The sequence below is a fragment of the Leuciscus leuciscus genome (assembly GCF_965113295.1).
Source record: "Leuciscus leuciscus genome assembly, chromosome: 22".
Taxonomy (NCBI): Eukaryota; Metazoa; Chordata; class Actinopteri; order Cypriniformes; family Leuciscidae; genus Leuciscus; species Leuciscus leuciscus.
In genome coordinates, this window is record NC_138746.1 from 21,046,187 (window position 1) to 21,069,711 (window position 23,525).

The window sequence follows — 23,525 nt, forward strand, 5'->3', positions numbered from 1 at the left end:
TTAAACCAATGTGTGCGAACTAATGAAGGCAGCTCACCTTTGTTTATTATTAGGCTAATTAAAAAACATTTCAGAATGAGATCAAAATCAGAGATGCCTGACAAAGTGTGCAGCCCATATTTAACTCTTTATGGGACTATTTATGAAATCACAGTTAGAAAAAAATAAATCACTCTATATTTAAGACTAAAAACTAGTTTCCAAAACTAGTTTTCTACATCTGACATTTTACCTTTTTTAGGGTGCTGTCATTTATATAACTGACTTTATCCTATAAGGGTAAATTATTTTAGGGAAATTCTCTGAAACTTCACACACACTCAAATGCGTTTTCACTATCCGAAAATTAGTGAAAAGTTTTTAGTTTTGTTTTTGTTTTTAAACATTACAAAAAGCTTTATTAACATTCAATTTCATCTTTTGCTATACTTCATTTGGAACTCACATGTGAAAATGTAAAAAAAACAAAATACAAATGCAACTTTGCTGCCTGGAAAATAATGCAACCAAGTCTTAGTTTTTCTAAAAGCATTTTCCTTTTCTGAAAAATGTATAGCTTTTCCTCTGTGTCTTTTATAAAACTTACTAACATAACTTACTAAACACAGGCAAAAAGGCTATTATACATGCAAGCGCTGGGCAATATGGCCTAAAAAAAAAATCCGATATACGATTTAAATCGATTTGGGATTTGATCTGGGATTTGATCTGGATTTCCCTGGGGTTAAAGTGAAATCAGAAACAACAAGCCAAAAAGACAAGATGGCAAGCCCTGGCTGCCTTAGTAAAAAGTTCAAATGTAAAATAACATAAGGTAGCCTAACAGAATATAAAGTGGGTCTGATCTTGATTCAATATCGATTCCTTTGGATAAATATTAGGTACAGTAGATACATGTTAATTTTTCTAAAAAACAAAACAAAACAAAATCTCACCTAATGCTGTAAACATACAGAGCCCTGTCAGCTGGTATTATTATTAAAGGTTAAAAATAACATCTCAAATTAAATATTAAATATTAATATGCGTTTTGTAAAATAACAACAATATAATTGTTTAATGATATTGGTAAAAATAGAATGAATATGTAATATAGTTATTATAATTAGCAAAATACTCCTCTCTATAGCATTTTTTTAAGTCCAACATGCTATGGTCATTAAATTGCTTCCCTGAGGTAAATGTAACTTTACGTGACATTTTGTTCTCCAGCTGTTTTATGGACCTCTTTCTGCGGTTGAAAAACACTGATGATCGATTTTATGTCATTTCGGTAAGTTGAACTGTATCTTTCAAATTACCTATTTTTCATTCGTGTATTTACTATTAACTAGTAGTAAGTTTACCCCAGCGAGCAGGATCAGTGGATAAAGAATCAGTTGTAGGAATCATGGTTCAGTTGCTGTTTCTGTTGCCACTTCCAACCAGCTAACGGCTTCTGACTGAAGATATGATGATTCATTGATGGGCTGCCCTGCTCCTGAAGTCAAATCGGCTCCAACCGTTTCTTCCAGCGGGTTCGGGTTGTTGTCCTCTGGATTCTCTGCTTGCACATCAGGTTGTGGTGTCACAGGTGTAAAAAAAAAAAAACAGTAATTTACTTATTAAATTGTAAACCTTGTCAATACTTGGCACAAGTGCTTCAGATGGCATTTGTGGTGATATTGGCATTCATGGAGGAGTACGACTAGGAGTAACTCAACCTGAGCCTGAGTCAGAATCCTTCATGCTCAGAGGAACTATCAGTTTCATCTGCCATCTCTCAGTACCTACCATCTCCTAGTCCTCCAAACAACCCTCCCAGGCCTCAGCCTCCATCTTATGTTGTCCAGACTGCAGCCACAACACCTCAGCAGTTTGAGAATGTGAACTCAGGACATATGAGAGTGTCCTTATTACATTTTACATTTACATTTATGCATTTGGCAGACACTTTTATCCAAAGCGACTTACATTGCGTTATCCTATACATTTATACATAGGTATGTGAAATCCCCTGGGATCGAATCCACAACCTTGCGTTGTTAACGCAATGCTCTTACCACTGAGCTACAGGAAAGCTGTATTAACAGGGAGGAAGATGAAGAGGTGGTGGTGGAGGAGGACGACGACGACGAAGATGGCATGGGACCACATGATGGCCAACCAAGAAATGCCCAATACATGGCTGGTTTTCGTGCACGTCAGCAAGTCATTGACAGATTTTTTTTTAGTTCATCCCTATTTTTCCCAGTCTTTGAAGCATATTACACATTTTATAAAAAAAATTTGTTCATGTAATAGATAAAAAGAAATGCAGTTCAGTATTCTACATAATGTTTACATATCACCATACAGTAAGTACACTCCAAGTGTTTCTCCAAACTGTCCTAAATGTAACTCAGCTAAGGGCACTAGATATCACTGTCTTTGGGAGTGCAAGAACATCAAGGTATTCTGGCAGCCAGTATGCAGTGAAATCAGTTTGGTGATAGGACAGACCCACTCAGCCCACTCACAAAGAGACTGTTCAGTTTCTCCTAATGCTGGCTATAATGGCCAGATGGGTTGGTAGCGATGCCCCCTCTACTCAGATGTGGAAATCTCTGATATCTGAAGTTGTAACTCTAGAAAGATTGAGGTATTGTCTCAATGGTAAATCGCACCTGTTTAAAAAATGGGAGAATATTTTAAAGTGTCTGAAGATTAAAAGGTCATAAACACAAACTGGATAAAATGTAGGTACAACCATATGACGAGATGCTGTATGTAAATTGTCCACATGCCCATAGATATGGTAATATTGTTTTCTGTGTTGTGTTTTTGTTTTAATATGTTTTGTTTGAAATAACTAAAATGTTTAATAAAAAGAATATAAAAAATTGTTCATTCATTTAATTTAGATTAAAATTATTAGATAAAATTATTTAAAAAAAATTCTGCCCTTTTAAATTATTTCATTTATACATCATTTTAAAACAAAAAGAAATTAATAAAGTGTACAATAAAGTACCAAAACCTTATATTATAACCACATTGCAAAAGTTAAAGTTAACACCTTTAATTAAAGTTAAAGGTGTAATCTGCCGGTTGTCCTGGGGTGCGTTTCCCAAAAGCATCGTAAGCCTAAGTAGTTCGTAAAAACGATCATACGACTGATCTTAATATTACGGTCTGTTTCCCAAAAGCGTCGTAACTTAAGTAGCACTTAAAAATCATCGTAGATCTACGAGTGCTCTGAAGTAATCGTAAATCCCCAAGTGCATTGTAAGAAGACAGATTTATGAGGTCACCTGCAGGACAACCGGCAGATTACACTTTTATCTAGATTTAACAGATTACAATGCAAAGTGAGTACAAATATAAGGTTTTGATTGTACTTTTTTATTGTACACATTATTGTACTTGTTTTTTTTTGTTTAAATGAATGTATAAATTAAATAATAAAAAAGGGAAGAAAAAAATACACATCTAAATTAAATGAACTGCCGTAGCCAAGGCGACTTCTATTGTATATATCTATACCCGCCCGCGCTCTCAGATCACTTGGACGTGGCTGTGTACAAGAGGTAAAAACGATATAAATACTGTTCGTTTTCTCACACAAACCGCTCGTTTCGTGTCTTAGGCCATCAATGTGTACTTACGATGGGGAATTGTTTAATTTGGACGACGGGGAATTGTCTTAATTTGGACTCTGTGCATGCTCTTTGAGGTGGTGACCATCGACCTGCATTATATGACTGACAGACAAGAACGGTTTGACCTAAAAATATCAAAATTGAAACTACTGCGGAAAAAAAGACACCTACATCTTGGATGCCCTTGAGGTAAGCTAAAACATACCAAAATTTAATTTCAAAGTGAACTATCCCTTTAAAGAGTAGAACTCTTTTAGAACTCTTTTTAGAACTCTTTTAGTAGAAATTCAGTAGAACTGTGTGGTACTGTGAATTTAGTCAAAACAGGGCTGCCACATGAAGACATGCTCATTGTCTGAACCCGTATAGAATCACGGCAATTCATTGGCTGATGGCGCGGGCGCCTCCTCAGCGGGGCTGTCACTCCCTCTTATACAGTGAACGCGCCATCTGCTCCTCAGATTTTCCACCTATAAAGAAGCAGCTCCTTCAGCAGCAAAAGGAGCTTGGCAGTGAACACAGCGTCTCGTTCCCTATTCAGAGAACATTCTCTTTCATAGGTTCACTCGATGCTGCATAGCGATGACGCAATGGGAACGATATACCACACACGCCAAGCTAAGCGCTGCTGGATCTGGCCCTACAAGGAACTTTCCTATCATTTCTTTTTTTTTTGCCAGACCAGACTCAACTAGGACCTAGGCGCACGCCAGTCTGCCCTCGAAGACCGCACCCCAACCAGTCAAAGAGGCGTCCATTGTGACACCTGGCGACAGCAAACTACACCCATCTTGACCCCCTGAAGTAAAAAGGGGGAGTCTTTCCACCTGCAAAGAGTGCAAAGGCAACTGCTCGACACGCTCAGCAGGCGGAAGGCAGACCAAGAATGGCGGATGCCCCTGAGTTTCATCCACCACAGGAATGGTCTCATATGAAGGAGACCCAAGGGCAGCGCAGGAGAGGCTGCTGCCATGAGCCCCAGAAACCTGCGACATATGCCCACCGCTACATGATGGCCGATCCTGAAACGGGCCAAGCACGCACGGAGACTGGAAACTCGAGCAGGGGCCTGACGGGCCTGCATCGAGATAGAATCGAGTTGGACACCCAGGAAAGTGGTCTGCTGAGAAGGAGTTAAGACACTCTTCTGAGCATTCAACCTGAGACCAAGAGACCGGAGGTGGTGGAGAAGGACGTCCCTGTGACGACACACCAACTCTCTGGAATGAGCCAGTCGTCTAGATAATTTAGCACACGGATGCCCTGGAGCCTCAAGGGGGCCAGAGCTGCATCCATGCACTTGGAGAATGTCCAAATCACCCTGAATTCACCCCTATCTGAATATCTTGTCATGTATCTCTAAATAAAAATCGGTTAGCCTAATTATAATTAAATTGTTTTCAAAATCATCAATTGTCATTTGTGATTTTTTTAGCATTAGAGAAAAAAAATATGTATAAGAATTTTCATTTTTGTGTGAACTATCCCTTTAATATGTATGCATGTCCACAGAGACATATTTGGGAATCTTTTTTTTTTTTGTCAAATTTTTGTCAAAATTAATTCTGTCCTCACCTCTCTTTGAAAGCAACTGAGATGTGTGCTAACTACGCATTCATTAGGTTTATATATAAATATAAATCTGGTTTATAATAGTTAACTAAAAACTAAAACCATAAAAATGTTGTTACCTATAAAATACACTTTAACTGAAATAATATATTTAAAAAATCAGGTTTATAATAGTTAACTAAAAAATAAAACCATAAAAATGTTGTTACCTATAAAATACACTTTAACGGAAATAAAATATAAAAAATCAACCTATTTTTAGTAGCAACATTTCTCATTTTCGTGTAGTTTAACTTGATAACTAAAACGGAAATAAAAATCAATAGACTACATAAACATTAAAAAACTAATACGAATAACAAAAACACAACTAAATTACTTAAGCTAATTTAAAATATGAATTAAAAAACTATATATAATAGTATCTCAAAGATATTAAAAAAAATAATAGCGTAAATATGTGAGCATGGTCCAACAGAATGATATCAATTTACCCTCATATGCCACATAAAAAGGTAGAAAGCTAGGACATCTAGTGGTGAACATATGAGGCTACAGGTGAAAATCACATTCTCAAAACTAAATTCACTTTGAACACACTCACAGACAAACAGATAAACCGAGACAGGCAGACAGACACAGCTTCTATATAAATATGTTTTATTTGCTTTAAATGTTTTTCATTGTTCATATTATGAGGTGCCCCTAGGGACATTATTCAGAATTACTACCATGCATATACATGTACTTTTCCTCTCACATACACATATGAAACCAAATTCATTCACATACTATAATTAAATGCTCACACACATACAAGTGAAATGCTTTTACAAACACAACTGAAACGCTCTCATACATACAACTGAAAATATTACGCTCACACACACAACTGAAACGCTCACACACACACAACTGAAATGCTGTGTGTGTGTGAGCGTTTCAGTTGTGTGTGTGAGCGTAATATTTTCAGGTGTATGTATGAGAGCATTTCAGTATGTTGTATGCAAGCATTTCAGTTGTGTGTGTGAGCGTAATATTTTCAGTTGTATGTATGAGAGCATTTCAGTTGTGTGTGTGTGAGCGTTTCAGTTGTGTGTGTGAGCGTAATATTTTCAGTTGTATGTATGAGAGCATTTCAGTTGTGTGTGTGTGAGTGTTTCAGTTGTGTGTGTGTGTGTGAGCGTAATATTTTCAGTTGTATGTATGAGAGCATTTCAGTTGTGTGTGTGTGAGTGTTTCAGTTGTGTGTGTGTGTGTGAGCGTAATATTTTCAGTTGTATGTATGAGAGCATTTCAGTTGTGTGTGTGTGAGTGTTTCAGTTGTGTGTGTGTGTGTGAGCGTAATATTTTCAGTTGTATGTATGAGAGCATTTCAGTTGTGTGTGTGAGCGTTTCAGTTGTGAGTGTGAGCGTAATATTTTCAGTTGTATGTATGAGAGCGTTTCAGTTGTGTTTGTAAAAGCATTTCACTTGTATGTGTGTGAGCATTTCATTATAGTATGTGAATGAATTTGGTTTCATACGTGAGAGGAAAAGTACATGCATATGCACGATAAGTACGCTCGACCATCAGGAAGTTAGTGCTTCTAATTGACTTCACTAATTGACTCTAATTGTCTCCGTTGAATCCAATGGGGTCACTGTGTCCAGTTTATATACTGTCTATGGTCAGACCACAGCATATGACTTGCTCAGCCTGTTGTGTTTGTTGATGAGCAGGTGTTTCATGGATGGATCATTGAGGTATCTTTCGTGCAGTAACTGCCTTTGTATTTTCTCCTCTTTTCTGATCGTCTTCTTCTCTATCTCTGCAGTGACCTTTTTCTCTGCCAGGTTATAAATGAGAAAAAGTCCCTTCTTCTTTCTGCTGGACTTCTGGCTGATTTTGACTTTTGCACTGTCTCCATCCAAGCAAGCTTTGCTTTTGCTGGTGGTGGAGTAGCATATTCAGTCTTTCTCTCCTTTTTCATTCTCCTTTCTTGTCTCAGATCCACCTCCTCTATTTCTATACACCTCATTTCGTCATCCATTACAGGAGTTTTTTCTTCAACCTCTCTCTCTTTTTTTATTGTCTCTTTCTCAGCCTTGGTATCTTGTGCAGGACTGACATCCATCCAAGCATGTTTTGGCTTTGCTGGTAGAGTTGCAATGTTAGTTAAAGAGCATTTCTGTCTCTCCTTCTTTGTCCTCCTCCTCACTCTCCTTTGAGGTGGACACTCTTGCTCCACCTCAGCTGCTATCTGAACCATCAGTGGTTCTGCCAAAGTGGAGAAAGCTATTTCCTCCTCAGCAGGTGGAGTGAGATGCCAAGGTGCTTCCTGAACCATCAGTGTTTCTGCCACTTCAGTGAAGTAACTTGGCAATTCTTTTTCAAGTTCTTCGAACTGAGCCATCAATGGTTCTGCCACAGTGGAGAAAGATGGCAGTATTTTCTCCTCAGCATGTGCCTCTTGAACCATCAGAATTTCTACCCCTTTAGTGGAGGAACATGGCGATGTATTCACCTCATCAGGGGGAGTTTCCTTTTCAGCCATCAATGGTTCTGCCGCAGTGGAGAAAGATGTCCATGTTTCCACCTCATCTGGTAGAGGGTGTTGCTGTGCCACCTGGATCAGCAATGGCTTTGCCACTGTGCAGGAACGTGGAAATTTGTCCACTCTAACATGTGGAGTTTGGGATTCAGGCTCCTCCAATGGAATCATCAGTGGTTCTGCTGCACTGGAGAAATCTAGCAATATGTTCAGCTCAACAAGAGAGTCCTCATAGTCCATCTCTTCCTCCATGTCTGTATCTTCTGGAGATCTCTGGATGGGCTCCTCCTGAATGCTGCTACATCCTAGGTTGCCATCACTGCACTGTCTTGACAAGTGGTGCCTTGGCAAGAAGAATCTAAAGCACCCAAAAAGTTTGCTTAGAAATGTCATTTTCACAATGGATCGCAATCAATCACAATGGATTTACAATTAGGCACTTATCCAAAAATCCAATATCACTAGCAAAAATCAATTCTCTGATATGTCTGCAATGATACTTCTGCAATAGATTGATAAAATATCCAAAAATCCGATTTGAACTAGCAAATAAACAGTCTGATAATAGTGCTAATCGCTGTGTTTTCCTCCTTAACTCAACAGACTGATGCTCAACTTTGCACATGGGGCGGCCTCTATGACGCGCGGCCTCTATGACGTCATAGAGTGTTTGCGTCATAACGGAGTTCTAATTTCGCGCGTCATCACAATCACGTGACTGCAAACCACCTATTACGGCCAAAATCCTTCATTTGAATCTGCTCTTTTGCACACGTTTGATGAAGCCTAGGCCTATGTTGAATATTGAATGTAGGCTACTAAATTTGATGAAATATTACATACGTGCAAGTTTTGTGTAGACATGTGCGTATAATGGGGTTTTGTTTTAAAAATCACATACATTTATGGAAATATCAGTCTATGATATGCCCTGTTGAGGATTATTTTTCCAATGAAGCGCTACATTTTGATTAATGACAGCGAGGATTGTTTGTAATAATTCCGCTTTATGTTCTAAACTGCAGAAAGTAACGTTACATTTTAAGTGCGCAGAAAATGTTTTCATGTGAATAATGATCCCACAGAATCTTAACTTGACCAAGTAACATTGTTTCGTCAGTTGCTTTCCAGTCCTATGGGTGTCGTTATCGGCACATTCACCAAAACATTAGTGACGACGAGCCCTAACTCGTGTACAGAAGAAATAATACACTTCTGTTGATGTCTTCTTTCCGGACTGTTGGAAACTTTGTAGATAAAGAGTATAATTGGCAGAGAACAACACTATTAGTTTGTTTTATTGTAATATATCTATTTTAGTTCGCCTGATTCTTCCTTCTGTCTCGATTTGTTACTATGTAGCTCGTAAGCTGTTCAGCTGAATAGGAAGTCAATTACTATAGTTGTTAGAACAGGAAAATAATACCGTTTCATTTTGTAGTATTTTAGAGATTCTTATTTAGACATCATGCACAGAAGAGGAGTCGGAGCTGGAGCGATCGCCAAGAAGAAACTTGCAGAGGTATGATCACAGCACTTCTGCGAGATTAATTAATAACTAGGAAAATGATTTAGCATTTTAATCCAGCTCATTTGTTTACTGTCACAGGCAAAGTATAAAGAGAGAGGTAATGTCCTGGCTGAGGATCAGATTGCACAGGTGCGTGTACCCCGATGAGCACGACATGGATGAATGAAAGCAAGCTTTACAGATGTGAAACAACGATATCAGAATCTAAATGTCCCTGTAGATGTCAAAACAATTGGAAACCTTTAAGACCCATTTGGAGGAGTTTGCCAGCAAGCATAAACAAGAAATCCGTAAAAACTCTCAATTCAGGGTTCAGTTCCAAGAGATGTGTGCCACCATAGGGGTTGATCCACTTGCATGTATGTATTTATCGTAAATGTTTCCCTTTATATGTAATCTTATTACTTACTGTAATATTAAAGTGTAGTCTATACAGTGTGCTCATATGAAATTTGTATCATTTACATAATAAATTCTAATTATATAAATTATTGTAAATTAATTGACTTTTTTATGATTTATACTCATTCATATATTAATGATAATTTATAATTACACTATATATAAATGATATACAGTATATCAACATTTTGCCACTTCGATATGGCAAAATGCCCGTGCAAAATCAGTTTTTGTGTGTGTTTTTAGTAATTGTTGGTTTGGTGCTCGTGAAAGAGACTGAACGCATTGAATTCAGGGAGCAGGCTAGGTTACTACAAATGATGGCTGTGAATAAACTATAATATTCAGAAGTAAACAGTGTAGCTGACTGAGTGTTTATGTATACCACAACCTTCTAAGTGCTAGTGCAAAATGCCCGTGCAAAATCAGTTTTTGAGTGTGTTTTTAGTAATTGTTGGTTTGGTTTGTTTGAGTGCTCATTGTTACAATTACACAGCAAAAGTTCAGTGACATTTTTATTTGTGCATGGTAGAAAGCACACAGTGAACTCCGAGAAAACGCTATGCTTGAGGAAACAGTTTGTGAATAGGCTACTACAAATGATGCCCGTGAAAGAGACTGTGAACACATTGAATAGGATATGTTTAGTTGGTGAATAGCATAGGCTACTATTACACAGTATCGATAACTTTAAGCGCACCAGAATGAAATAAAATATTCAGAAGTAAACAGCATAGCTGACTTACAGATTTTATTTTATTTATTTATTTATTTATATTTTTAAAACAGGAAAAGATTAAGGACAATCGGGCCTGGCTCAGTATAAAACTGATTTTCAGCAGGTTCCTGCTCTGCAGAACATAAAAACCACATACACAACAACGCTCACACACTAGACAGCTAGAGACAACAACAAACACACAAACCAAGATATTGGGCAACAGGAGGGGCTATAAAGCCGTCTCAATGGTCACAGACATACCTGTCCATTAAATGGCCGGTAAATGACCGGAGTAAAGATAGTTTTGCGGTTTGATTTTCTTTATTCTTTTGGCTACGGTCCCGCCGTGCGGTGTCGTAGACATGCAAATAATATCTCATTTCTTTATTCATGATTTGTGAATTTGTGTGACGCGGTCCTCCGGTCCGAAATACGTGTATTTTTTTATACCGACTTTTATTTTTAAATTGCGTATAACTCCAAAAGTCGGTCACTTAGAAGACTGAACCCAGCTTCATCTTGTCCTGCTTGATTTGTGAATTTTTTCACAGCAAAGCTCATGTCCATAAACCGTTTGGTAAGTCCGCTAGACAGGGATTTGGTAAATAGCCGTTCTTCACGTTTAACATCAATTTATAATAAACACAGACAGCTGGATTACAAAAACACTTGTTTTATATTGAGCTTGATTTGTGAAAACTTTCACATTGCGGTTTGGCCCAGTTAACCCTTCCCTGAGTGTTTAAAATAACCATTCTGATTTGTGAAAGGTTCCACGGTTAAGTTTGGGTAAGTTAACCCTTCCCTGAGTGTTTAAATGGCCCACTCTGATTTGTGAAAGGTTCCACAGTGCAGTTTGGGTCAGGTAACCCTTCCCTGAGTGTTTACATTAACCATTTTGATTTGTGAAAGGTTCCACAGTTAAGTTTGGGTCAGTTAACCCTTCCATGAGTGTTTAAATTAACCATTTTGATTTGTGAAAGGTTCCACGGTGCAGTTTGGGCCAGTTAACCCTTCCCTGAGTGTTTCAATTAACCATTCTGATTTGTGAAAGGTTCCACAGTTAAGTTTGGGTCAGGTAACCCTTCCCTGAGTGTTTAAATTAACCATTTTGATTTGTGAAAGGTTCCACAGTTAAGTTTGGGTCAGTTAACCCTTCCATGAGTGTTTAAATTAACCATTTTGATTTGTGAAAGGTTCCACGGTGCAGTTTGGGCCAGTTAACCCTTCCCTGAGTGTTTAAATTAACCATTCTGATTTGTGAAAGGTTCCACAGTTAAGTTTGGGTAAGTTAACCCTCCCCTGAGTGTTTAAATGGCCCACTCTGATTTGTGAAAGGTTCCACAGGTCAGTTTGGGCCAGTTAACCCTTCCCTGAGTGTTTAAAATAACCATTTTGATCTGTGAAAGGTGTGCACAGTTCAGTTTGGGTCAGTTAAACCTTCCCTGAGTGACCAACTGACCCAAACTAAACTGTGAAACTTTTCACAAATCAGAAAGGGACATCTAAACACTCATGGAAGGTTTAACTGACCCAAATTTAACTGTGGAACCTTTCACAAATCAGAATGGTACATTTAAACACTCAGGGAAGGTTTAAGTATTCCAAACTGAACTGTGAAACCTTTCACAAATCAGAATGGTTAATTTAAACACTCATGGAAGGGTTAACTGACCCAAACTGCACCGTGGAACCTTTCACAAATCAGAATGGTTATTTTAAACACTTAGGGAAGGGTTAATGCCCAAACTTACCTGTGGAACATTTCGCAAATCAGAATGGGACCTTTAGACCGTCAGGGAAGGTTTAAGTGAACCAAGCTGAACTGTGGAACCTTTCACAAATCAAAAAGGGTCATCTAAACACTCAGGGAAGGGTTAACTGGGCCAAACTGAACTGTGGAACCTTTCACAGATCAGAATGGTTAATTTAAACACTCAGGGAAGGTTTAACTGACCCAAACTGAACTGTGAAAGTTTTCACAAATCAGAAAGGGTCATTTAAACACTCAGGGAAGGTTTAACTGACCCAAACTGAACTGTGAAACCTTTCACAAATCAGAATGGGACATTTAAACCGTCAGGGAAGGTTTAAGTGACCCAAACTGAACTGTGAAACCTTTCACAGATCAAAATGGTTATTTTAAACACTCAGGGAAGGGTTAACTGGCCCAAACTGACCTTTGGAACCTTTCACAAATCAGAATGGGCCATTTAAACACTCAGGGGAGGGTTAACTGACCCAAACTGCACTGTGGAACCTTTCGCAAATCAGAATGGTTAACTTTAACACTCGGGGAAGGGTTAACTGACCCAAACTGCACCGTAGAACCTTTCACAAATAAAATTGTTAATTTAAACACTCATGGAAGGGTTAACTGACCCAAACTGCACTGTGGAACCTTTCACAAATAAGAATGGAACATTTAAACACTCAGGGAAGGGTTACCTGACCCAAACTGCACTGTGGAACCTTTCACAAATCAGAATGGTTAATTTTAACACTCAGGGAAGGGTTACCTGACCCAAACTGCACTGTGGAACCTTTCACAAATCAGAATGGTTAATTTAAACACTCAGGGAAGGGTTAACTGGCCCAAACTGCACTGTGGAACCTTTCACAAATCAGAATGGTTAATTTAAACACTCAGGGAAGGGTTAACTGACCCAAACTGCACTGTGGAACCTTTCACAAATCAGAATGGTTAATTTTAACACTCAGGGAAGGGTTAACTGGGCCAAACTGCACTGTGGAACCTTTCACAAATCAGAATAGTTAATTTAAACACTCAGGGAAGGGTTAACTGACCCAAACTGCACTGTGGAACCTTTCACAAATCAAAATGGTTAATGTAAACACTCAGGGAAGGGTTACCTGACCCAAACTGCACTGTGGAACCTTTCACAAATCAGAATGGTTAACTTTAACACTCAGGGAAGGGTTAACTGACCCAAACTGCACAGTGGAACCTTTCACAAATCAAAAAGGGTCATCTAAACACTCAGGGAAGGGTTAACTGGGCCAAACTGCACTGTGGAACCTTTCACAAATCTGAATGGTTAATTTAAACACTCAGGGAAGGTTTAACTGGCCCAAACTTAACTGTGAAACCTTTCACAAATCAGAATGGTTATTTTAAACACTCAGGGAAGGGTTCACAGATCAGAATGGTTAATTTAAACACTCAGGGAAGGTTTAACTGGCCCAAACTGACCTGTGGAACCTTTCACAAATCAGAATGGGACATTTAAACACTCATGGAAGGGTTAACTGACCCAAACTTAACTGTGGAACCTTTCACAAATCAGAATGGACCATTTAAACACTCAGGGAAGGGTTAACTGGGCCAAACTGCACTCTGGAACCTTTCACAAATCAGAGTGGGCCATTTAAACACTCAGGGAAGGGTTAACTTACCCAAACTTAACTGTGGAACCTTTCACAAATCAGAATGGTTATTTTAAAAACTCAGGGAAGGGTTAACTGGGCCAAACCGCACTGTGAAAGTTTTCACAAATCAAGCTCAATGTAAAACAAGTGTTTTTGTAATCCAGCTGTCTGTTTGTTTATTATAAATTGATGTTAAACGTGAAGAACGGCTATTTACCAAATCCCTGTCTAGCGGACTTACCAAACGGTTCATGGACATGAGCTTTGCTGTGAAAAAATTCACAAATCAAGCAGGACAAGATGAAGCTGGGTTCAGTCTTCTAAGTGACCGACTTTTGGAGTTATACGCAATTTAAAAATAAAAGTCGGTATAAAAAAATACACGTATTTCGGACCGGAGGACCGCGTCACACAAATTCACAAATCATGAATAACGAAATGAGATATTATTTGCATGTCTACGACACCGCACGGCGGGACCGTAGCCAAAAGAATAAAGAAAATCAAACCGCAAAACTATCTTTACTCCGGTGAGCAACCGGTTATTTTAAATAGTCCTCTTGATGTGATAGATCTGATGTGCTGTGGGATCTCATTCCAGGTTTTAGTGAGCACATACTGTAAAAAAAATATCTCTGTCCATAACAGTTTCTATAAGCCGGTAAAGGCAAAAGTCCATTTGTAAAAGATCTCGTAGTACGCTCAGACCTTGAGCTAAGTTTCGGAACCAATTCGGTTAGAGAAGTTACAGTGTGTCCATTTGAGATTTGATAAAACAAGTTTATCCCATGGCTTATTTTATAGTTCTGGAATGTCAAGGCATTACACAAAGATAGTGCAGTACAGTGGTGAGTCCAGCCTGGAAGCCTGACATGGATCTTATGAGCTCTATTATAAAGTCTTATTACTGGTTCAATAATCTCATTTGTTGTTAGTGACCAAACAGGTAAACAATACGACAAAGTGGACAGAATGATGGCATGAAGAAAGGTTTTTGAAACAGAAAGCAGCAAGTATGGTCTAATTTTGCTATAAACATATAACTTTTGGTTTAACTTTCTGGTTAGGGTTTGAACATGTTCTTGATAAGTAAGATGTGAGTCAAGATAGACTCCCAAATACTTATATGCTGATACAATTGAAAGCGTTTGATTAAAAAAAGTGGTAGGATTGGATATGGATAGCTGTCTCCTAGATGAATAAAAATACATGCATTGTGTTTTCTTGACATTAAGTGTTAAATGATTATCTTGCAGCCAGTTATGTAAATGCTGCAGATCTGTGTTAAGTTTGTAATTGATTGTGTCGATATTAGAACCAAGAAAAATAACAGTGTCATCAGCATATAGCAAAGAACTAGAAAAATTCAAAACACAAGGAAGATCATTAATATACATAAGGAAAAGTAAAGGACCTAAAATACTGCCCTGTGGAACTCCCATAGAACACACTCGAGGCTGTGATGTTACTGTGCCGATTCTTACAGTCTGAGATCTGTCACTTAAATATGATGTAAACATATCTATTGCGGAAGATGACAAATGAAAAGAAAGAAGTTTGTTTAACAGAATTTGATAATTGACTGTATCGAAATCTTTCTGAAAATCGATATATATAACTCCAGTAATCTGACCCTTGTTTAGAGACGCACGTATTTGAGTTAATTATTTAACTCAAATACGTGCACGGATTTTGCACGGATTCAGTTAACATCCACAAATGAATAAGCGCATTGATTCAGGGAGCAGTGCAAAGTGCCCGTGCAAAATCAGTTTTTGTGAGCTGATGATCGCCGTCAAAAAAGTTCAGGAGATATTTCTTAGTGATGGCTGATTTCAACAGTTTCAATGTCATATTAAGTGTCATGAATTTATTGCATTTTTGGGGGAAAATAATCCGTTTTTATAATAGATCTTTGAAAATCCAAATCTGGATTTGAAATTTTTATGATAGGCCTATTATTACCTAAAGATGCTATGTGAAAGTTTGAAACAGAAAATAGTGGTTTTCATCTTGCCACTTTCTTGGTAAAGAAAACACATTTTTACTCAAATTAATCAAAATGGATTTATCACGTTCTGGAACCAAACTATAATATTCAGAAGTAAACAGTGTAGCTGACAGTGTTTATCAGAATGTTTATTTTTAAACCACAACCTTCTTGGGGCTTCTTTGACCGATACAACCCTCTAATGTCAGAATGTTTATTTTTAAACCACAACCTTTTAAAAATGATATATTTAACGATATCTTTAGCATTTCTCATCCAAACAACGTCAAACTTGGCACTGCACTTACTCGTGACCGTAGCGAGACACCTGTCAAGTTTGAAATCCATCGGACTAACGGTTCGAGAGATATGTGGTTAACAGACACACAAAGACAGACAGAAGTTTCTATAATATATAGATAGATAGATGAACAACAAAAAAAAAATCATAAAATAACGAAGTAATGTGGGAAATATGCTTCAAAGACTGGGCAAAATATGGATGAATAAAAAATCTAAAAATCTGTAAATGACTTGCTGACGTGCACGAAAACCAGCCATCATTGGGCATTTCTTGCAGACCACCTTCCCTGATCTTTGAACACCCCGGGTTGCAGTTAGTTTGCAATGTCTACCCAGATGTTTTGTTTTTCCTTATTTGTATGGTGTCCCTTTAAATCTGTTAAAAATAACATCTTTGTTTCGCTCTATCTCCTCTAAAATTAGGCCTACATTAATTTAATCTTTTTTGAAAGGTATCTTTTCTTGTTTGTTTTTTTGTTCATACATTTTGTCAGTAGGCTATCTCCGCCTGAATGTAGACTTTAGACTTGTCTTGATTGCTAATCCACAGATGACGATTATTAGGTTAAACCTAATAATTAAGGCTAAACGTTCAGAATACGTTTACATATAAGGTTATATTTCAGCACTTCGCGAATGGACAGCGACTCTTAAGTAGCACGTAAAACGCGTCCTCGCGTTCTTAACCTTGCACGTAGAGAGCGCTCTTAAGAGGTAAGATACATCGTTATCGGGAAACCCGGCCCTGGAGGTGACCTCATAACTCTGTCTTCTTACGATGCACTTAGGGATTTCCGATTAGGTACTCCAGAGCACTCGTAGATCTGCGATGATTTTCAAGTGCAACTTAAGGTACGATACTTTTGGGAAACAGACCGTAATATTAAGATCATTCGTACGATCGTTTTTAAGAACTTCTTAGGGTGCTACGATGCTTTTGGGAAACGCAGGTTCCCAGGTTAGTTTGAAGATTGAAACACAGTGAAGAAGTATAATATGTATAGGCCACTCAGCCCAGAACCCCTGAGGAACCTGCAGTAAGTAGCCTACTGTATGTCCTGTATTATGGTAAGCTGGTGTGTTTGACAAAAATAAGAACATTAAACATTAAAGTTTGGATGATATCCAACAGCGATCTCTGCTTACATTCCAAGTAGACACCTTGTAAAGTCCTGCTTGTATGTCCTGCATGGGTGTGTTTGTTTAGTGATGTCTGAATTGTCCATCAGCTACTGCAGTGTATAAAGGGTAACCCCCATCTTAGGTCACTAGCAGGATTGAGCCCATCAATAAGCATAGAGAACTGCAGATGATGTTTAGAGTAGAACGCTGAAAAAATGGCTCAACTTGCCTGCAAAATGAATCCTCTGCCATACAACCGATGAATTAAAAAATTATGACCACCTGCCTAATATGCTGTTGGTCCTCCGTGTGCCGCCAAAACAGCACCGATCCGCAGAGGCATGGACTCTTCAAGAGCCCTGAAGGTGTGCTGTGGTATCTGGCACCGAGACATTAGCAGCAGATCCTTAGTCCTGTAGAAGTGTCCCAGTCACTTTGTCATAACAATTTGGCCCTTGTCTCAAATCTTTATTCCTGCATCCAACAACATTGATTACGAGAACTAATTGTTTGCTTTTAATCTACCCAGATCATATGTGGCCTTGTTAGGAGATGATCATTGATATTCACTTTACCTGTGACTGGTCATAATGTTTTGTGTTATCAGTGTATACAGCAAAATATATGTATATATATATATTTTTTTTAATATTTTTTTTATTAAATTGTGCTATTAAATTGCACTGTAAAAGACAAACCAACATTCAGAGCATGTGGGTTCTGAGAAAGAAAAGAATGATCTAGAGGTGTAATTGTAATTCTTGGCTTCATTTTTAAAGAAACTACATTTTGATTTGTTTAGAAACCCAAGTGCTGATAAAACCAACTGTATTTGTATATGCTAATACATTTTAAACATTTCGAGATGTATAACGTATTATGAACGTGCATTAATTAACAATTAGCAATATGCATAGGACATTTATTTATAACAACATTTACCTAGATTATTAAATGCTGTAGAAATTGTTATTTGTTGTTAGTTTACGATACCAGATGCATTAAACTACTGTTAATGAACTGAACTTTGTTTTTTTAAGTACAACCATTTTGGATGTTTGCATTTTATGAGAGGCTTCATAAAGAACACTTTAGAATTTTATTATAATTTCTCACTGTAACAGAAAAAAAAGGAGAGATAGGCAAAACACTGTTGCACGAAGTTTAACCAGGTTCATATCTCGTCCATGGTAGCTGATAAACAATTAATTAAAATCTCCGTCGAGTGCTGGAGAGAAACTGAGAATATCAACGCTACAGATTTTGTCCAAACTTACGATCACACCAGATGAACTTGGAAATGTCAATTTTTGAATGTAAAACATTTTTTAAAACACTTTCTATTCAGTGTTATTCTGAGTGATCATGTTCATAAATCAACATATTATCCCCCCTTTAACCGCTCTATAAATATTAAACAATAGCAGGAAAATTATATCTAAACCTTGACTTGTCAACACTTGAATCTTGTGAGACATCTTTACTGTTAGCTGAATATATTTTGTCTGTGACACCACATTTGTGATATTGACCTGGGTTTTAAAGACTACTACAATTCTGATACAATTCTCAAAATGCAAGTGATTGTAAAACATTCATAATGTATTCTTTTATTTGAATGATTTGTAATGTAATATTGCAGTATAATCTGTTAAAAATATGGCCAGATTTGAAGTCACCATGTATCTACTTTAGTAACTTTACAGTCTTTAATCTTGTCATATGATGAAACATTGTTAAACATGAATAAACATCATCTTTGATAGTCTGTTTTGGAACAATGTGTAAATAAGACATTTATTTTCTCCTTTATAGAGAACATAATAAGTAGACAAAGCTTGCTGAAATCAAAGGAACAGCAAATCAAAAAGTTAGCATAGTGCATGAAAACAAATCATATATTAAAAACATTATTTTCCTTTTATTTGCACGGTCTGTGTAGACTGTAATATACATCAACTTAGAGTAAACTAATGAACTTCTCTTTGAAAAATAAAAACAAATTAATCAATAAAAATCCCTAAACAGAGATTTACACCTTAGACCTCTTGTTTATGTGGTGTCATGACTTTCTGACCACCTGCTTGGCCCTACTTGCACAGTCACAATGATGAGAAAACAGCTTTTACTCCATTCATTTGCTTCCATCATTCTGTTTCTCGCACACTTGATCATTTTCCTTGTCTACATTCCTATTTATGGATACTTGGGGTGGGGAGTGCTAATTTTATTATTACAATCACATATATTGATTTGGTGTTTTACAAGTAAAATATAGACTTATAAAAAGTACACAGCAAACATCATAGATGGAAAAAAGAATAATCACACATCCCCACCCCAAATCAGTGGTCCATGCTCCCAACTTACTACTTCTCTTTTCTTAGCTTCTTTTCATTCTTTATCCTACATTCTTAACCTTCATTTCTTTTGCAATGCTCTTATATTCAGTATACACCAATACCTCTAAAATTCCACTATAGAGTTTGGGTGGTAAACTCTGTTTTACAAACATCATTCTCATGGTGCTCTCCTGCAGATTTCTACAGTGCTAGAAGTTAGCATTGCTTCTGTCTAGAACTGAGGACACATAAATAAAAATAAGAATATTTATCATTTCCAAATACCAGTGACATGCATTCTCATGAATGAGAATCAGTTACACTAAACCAGTGTACAAAAAGTGCAATATGCCTATCTGTACATAAAGACTTTTTAAGTATTTTATATTTCAAAATTGCTTAAGCAGTTTGAGCCTAAGATCTAAAGCCTTGTTTATCTGTGAAAAAGCAAAAACTCTAGAGTTAAATCATTTGTGTATGTGTTTGTTAATTTGTTTTGCTCTCATAGTTCTCTGTCTGTACTTCCTGTCCGGCAGTTTGTACAGTTTCTGTTTGCTCATGCTCAGTCTTGGCAACAGACTCTGCCTCTGCAGAGTTCTGAACAACGCTCTCAACCTTAGTGTTAGGTTTCTTAGAAATAGGTGGAGGAACTTTGTTAGCAGTTTTGTGTGAGTCATTACACTTGGCTGAATTGGAAACAGATGCTAACTCTGCCACCAGAGTCTTCCTCAGGTCAGCCTGAACCTCTAAGGATGACGGTGTCTCTATTACGACCTTCTTTGGGCTCTTAGAGAAGATGAAGCTGGCCGTAGATGCAGGGGAGTTGGGTACAGTGGTGCCATCAGACATGACTGGGAGTGGGGAGCGCTGACCAAAGAGCTTGGCTTGCTTGTCTTTTGAAGACATATTGGCAGCCTTCAAACGAATAGCATCCTGGAGACGCATGGAGGGGTTAGCGGGCAAAGACACTACGGGAGGCATGGAAGAGACAGTGGGCATTGGTGTTTGGGGTTTAGGCTGCTCACCCTCCAGCTTTGAGGGTATTTCAATGGTGCTTGATTGCTTCTTTGGATTTTGCGGAGGTTTGTTGAGTTCTTGTGCCTGAAGTTGAGTCTTTGGCTCACTTATTGATTGGTCCTCTTGTCCCATTGTGTTCGGCAGGGTAGCAGGGACAGGTGCTGTAACTTGGATTTGTTCCTTGAGTGTTTGAGGTTTGAGTTCTGGTTCAGAACAGGGTTGTTTAGTTGCTGGTTCAGTAGGAGCTGAAGTGTTACTTGTTTCGGTGATTGGACTTGTAGCTGATGAGAATGCTGGCTCAAGTCTTGTGTTTTGGGTTTTTTGAACAATGTTATTGGATTTAGTCTTTAGTTCAGTTGACTCTTTCTGAGTATTTGATACAGTGGTTGTGTTTGTGTGCACGTTGACAGATGGAGATTCGGATTTTGGCTCTGTGCCGGACAGAGCTTCCAAATCAGGGGGCAGTGATGTCATAATCAAAGACCGTCTAATTGGTTTTGGTGGCACCTCTTGATTGACACATGATTTTGGTTTGGGTTGTGGTGGTTTATCGAGATCTACAGCCTGACTCTGATTGGACTTTATCGACCTGAGACGAACCATCTGTAAGAGAGACTGGGTGACCACTGGACTGGAGGTCTCCTCTTTGGCCGGAGAGGGACTCCTTGTCTGTTTCTCTGTTTCTGTTGTCTCTAGTCTGTCCTCCATTTTTACATCAGTAGGTAGTGGAGGAGGAAGAGGAACAGTGACTTGTTGAGATCTTACATCAGTGGGTAGTGGAGGAGGAGGTGGAGTAACGTTGATTTGTTGAAAAGTTGCAGATAATGTTACTAACACATTGGGTATTGAAGATTGGGATTCTTGAAGAGGGGGTGGGATTTTCTGTGGTTCAGAAGGTGGTGTTGGTGGAGGTGGAACTTCTTGTGGTGGTGGAGGTGGAACTTGTGGTGGTGGTGGTGGAACATCTGGTGGTGGTGGAGGTGGAACTACTTGTGGTGGTGGAGGTGGAACTTCTTGTGGTGGTGGAGGTGGAACTTGTGGTGGTGGAGGTGGAACTTGTGGTGGTGGAGGTGGAACTTGTGGTGGTGGTGGTGGTGGAACATCTGGTGGTGGTGGAGGAGGTGGAACTTGTTGTGGTGGAGGTGGAACTTCTTGTGGTGGTGGTGGTGGAACATCTGGTGGTAATTGAGGCATTGTAAGTATAGACCGTGGCGAAAATGGTGGGGGTGGCGGAGGGAAGTCGGTATCATTTGGCACAGCGACAGGAGTTGCAGAAACGGTGCCTGCTGGAGGCGCCGGAGGAGGAAACAGAGGACGTGGAGGGATCCAAGAAGTCAAGTCCTTTATAGCTTTGGCAGCTAGTGTAGGAGCTGAAGGAACAAAGTCTGGAGGGGAAGGAGCAGTTTTGGCTTGTCTGATGTTTGGCATTGGTGGGAAATGTTCTGGGGGAGGTGATGGAGACGGGGTGACATTGGCGGCAGTTGCTAAGGATTCAAGTTTGGCTTTTAGCTCCACTGCCTGCAACACTGATGCTGGGTCACCATTTGATGAGGTCATGTCTGGTTCATCCACAATTTTAAGACCTCTCTTTTTAGCCCAGCTTGCATAGTTAACAGGGCCAGGCCCACAAAGCAGTTCGAAAGTATGCTGGTTGTGAGCCCAGGTCTCTGGAGGAGGAGCTGGGGGAGCCAGTACTTTGGGATGGTTAGGAATGTCAAACAGAGACCAAAGAGCCATTACAGCTGGGGAAGAATTGTTACCATTAATTAAACTTGCAGACTGAAAGATGTTCTTCAGTTCAGCAAGCTTACTGGTGCCATTAGTGTATGAATGGGGTGCGCCATTGGAAGACATTTGAAGATTATTTCTGTATTTCTTTAGCTCAGCTGGCGTGGTTTTCTTGTCTATGCTGACTGGCTGGATCTCCTTTGATGGGACAGTTGTGAGTCCATTGGAGGGAAATAAGCCTCTCTTAGGGTTTAACTCATGAGTGGTCACATTCATTCCAGATCCAGAAATAACAGTGGGGCATGGTGATCCATCTGGAGTGCTGACATCAGCCAAGTAGTATGGATTTTCAGATATCTTCCTGTTCTGTTTCCCGTGTAAGGAGTATGACCTGCTGGGAGGAGCTGGAGGTATCTTGCTCCGTTTCATCACTGATAAGCTATGCGTGAAAGCATCAGCAGATCCTGTTTTTCTGCTGTCCTCCTCTTCTGTAGAGTCCCCATTCCCATGAGTAGTTCTAAACAGAGCATGGGAACCATGGTTGTGGTTGACTGGTCTAGCCGTGTTCTCAACCTGACTTCCCCTGCTGGCCACACGGGGAGTGCTACTGCTGGAGATGGTGGAGGAATCAGATACTAGTGTCTCTGATGATCCTGAGCTGCTCCACCCAGAAAAGTTTGAGCGGGTTGAGTAATAATTTGAAGAGGTTCTGGAGGATGGACGGGTGGAGGAATAATTTGAAGAGGCTCTGGAGGATGGACGGGTGGACGCTGGGCTGGCTGACACTAAGCTGCTCTTGCTGACGGTTCGGACACTGCTGCGACTTTGGCTGCGACTGAGTTCCACAACATCCACAGAAGGTGGAAGTACAGCATTTGGAATGATTTTAGACATGTATGTGGCCTGAGGTGAGACAGACATGACAGCACCGGTTGGGTTCTCTGTCCAAGGAACAGCTAGAGTGCCTGCTCCGGACTTTTCTGGATCTACAGAATGATTTACGGACCTTTGGATTATGTCATCTTTGGGTATAGCCAGTGTGGGAACCTCTGTGTTGTGTTTCTTAACTTTGTGCAGATTCTCTTTGCCCTGTAGATGGTCTTGTACACTAGCAGAAGCACCATCCACAGTGGAAAATATGCCGGGATTTATCATGTCTCCATTGGACAGCTGGCCATCAAGAGGATTGGTGGTGATCCATTCTGCCCTGTCCAACCCTTCAGATACGACAATAAAATAGGTTTTTGAAATAA

At 39.0% G+C, this 23,525-nt stretch overlaps 1 protein-coding gene and 1 long non-coding RNA gene across 2 annotated transcripts in view; one reads left to right on the forward strand and one right to left on the reverse strand.

The window, feature by feature from the left end:
- Nucleotides 1-8,902: 8,902 nt before the first annotated feature.
- LOC309487358 lies at nucleotides 8,903-9,635 on the forward strand. Its single transcript, XR_014201831.1, has 3 exons — nucleotides 8,903-9,248; nucleotides 9,336-9,386; nucleotides 9,478-9,635. It is a non-coding gene; the product is annotated as an uncharacterized lncRNA (long non-coding RNA).
- A 9,144-nt stretch (nucleotides 9,636-18,779) lies between these two features.
- The window catches only part of LOC309486431 (uncharacterized protein), a 29,030-nt gene continuing 24,284 nt past the window's right edge, over nucleotides 18,780-23,525 (reverse strand). Inside the window, exon 7 of the mRNA XM_082153731.1 lies at nucleotides 18,780-23,489. Coding sequence (XP_082009857.1) covers nucleotides 20,014-23,489 — 3,476 coding nt within the window. The 3' untranslated portion in view covers nucleotides 18,780-20,013. The remainder of the gene's footprint in view (nucleotides 23,490-23,525) is intronic.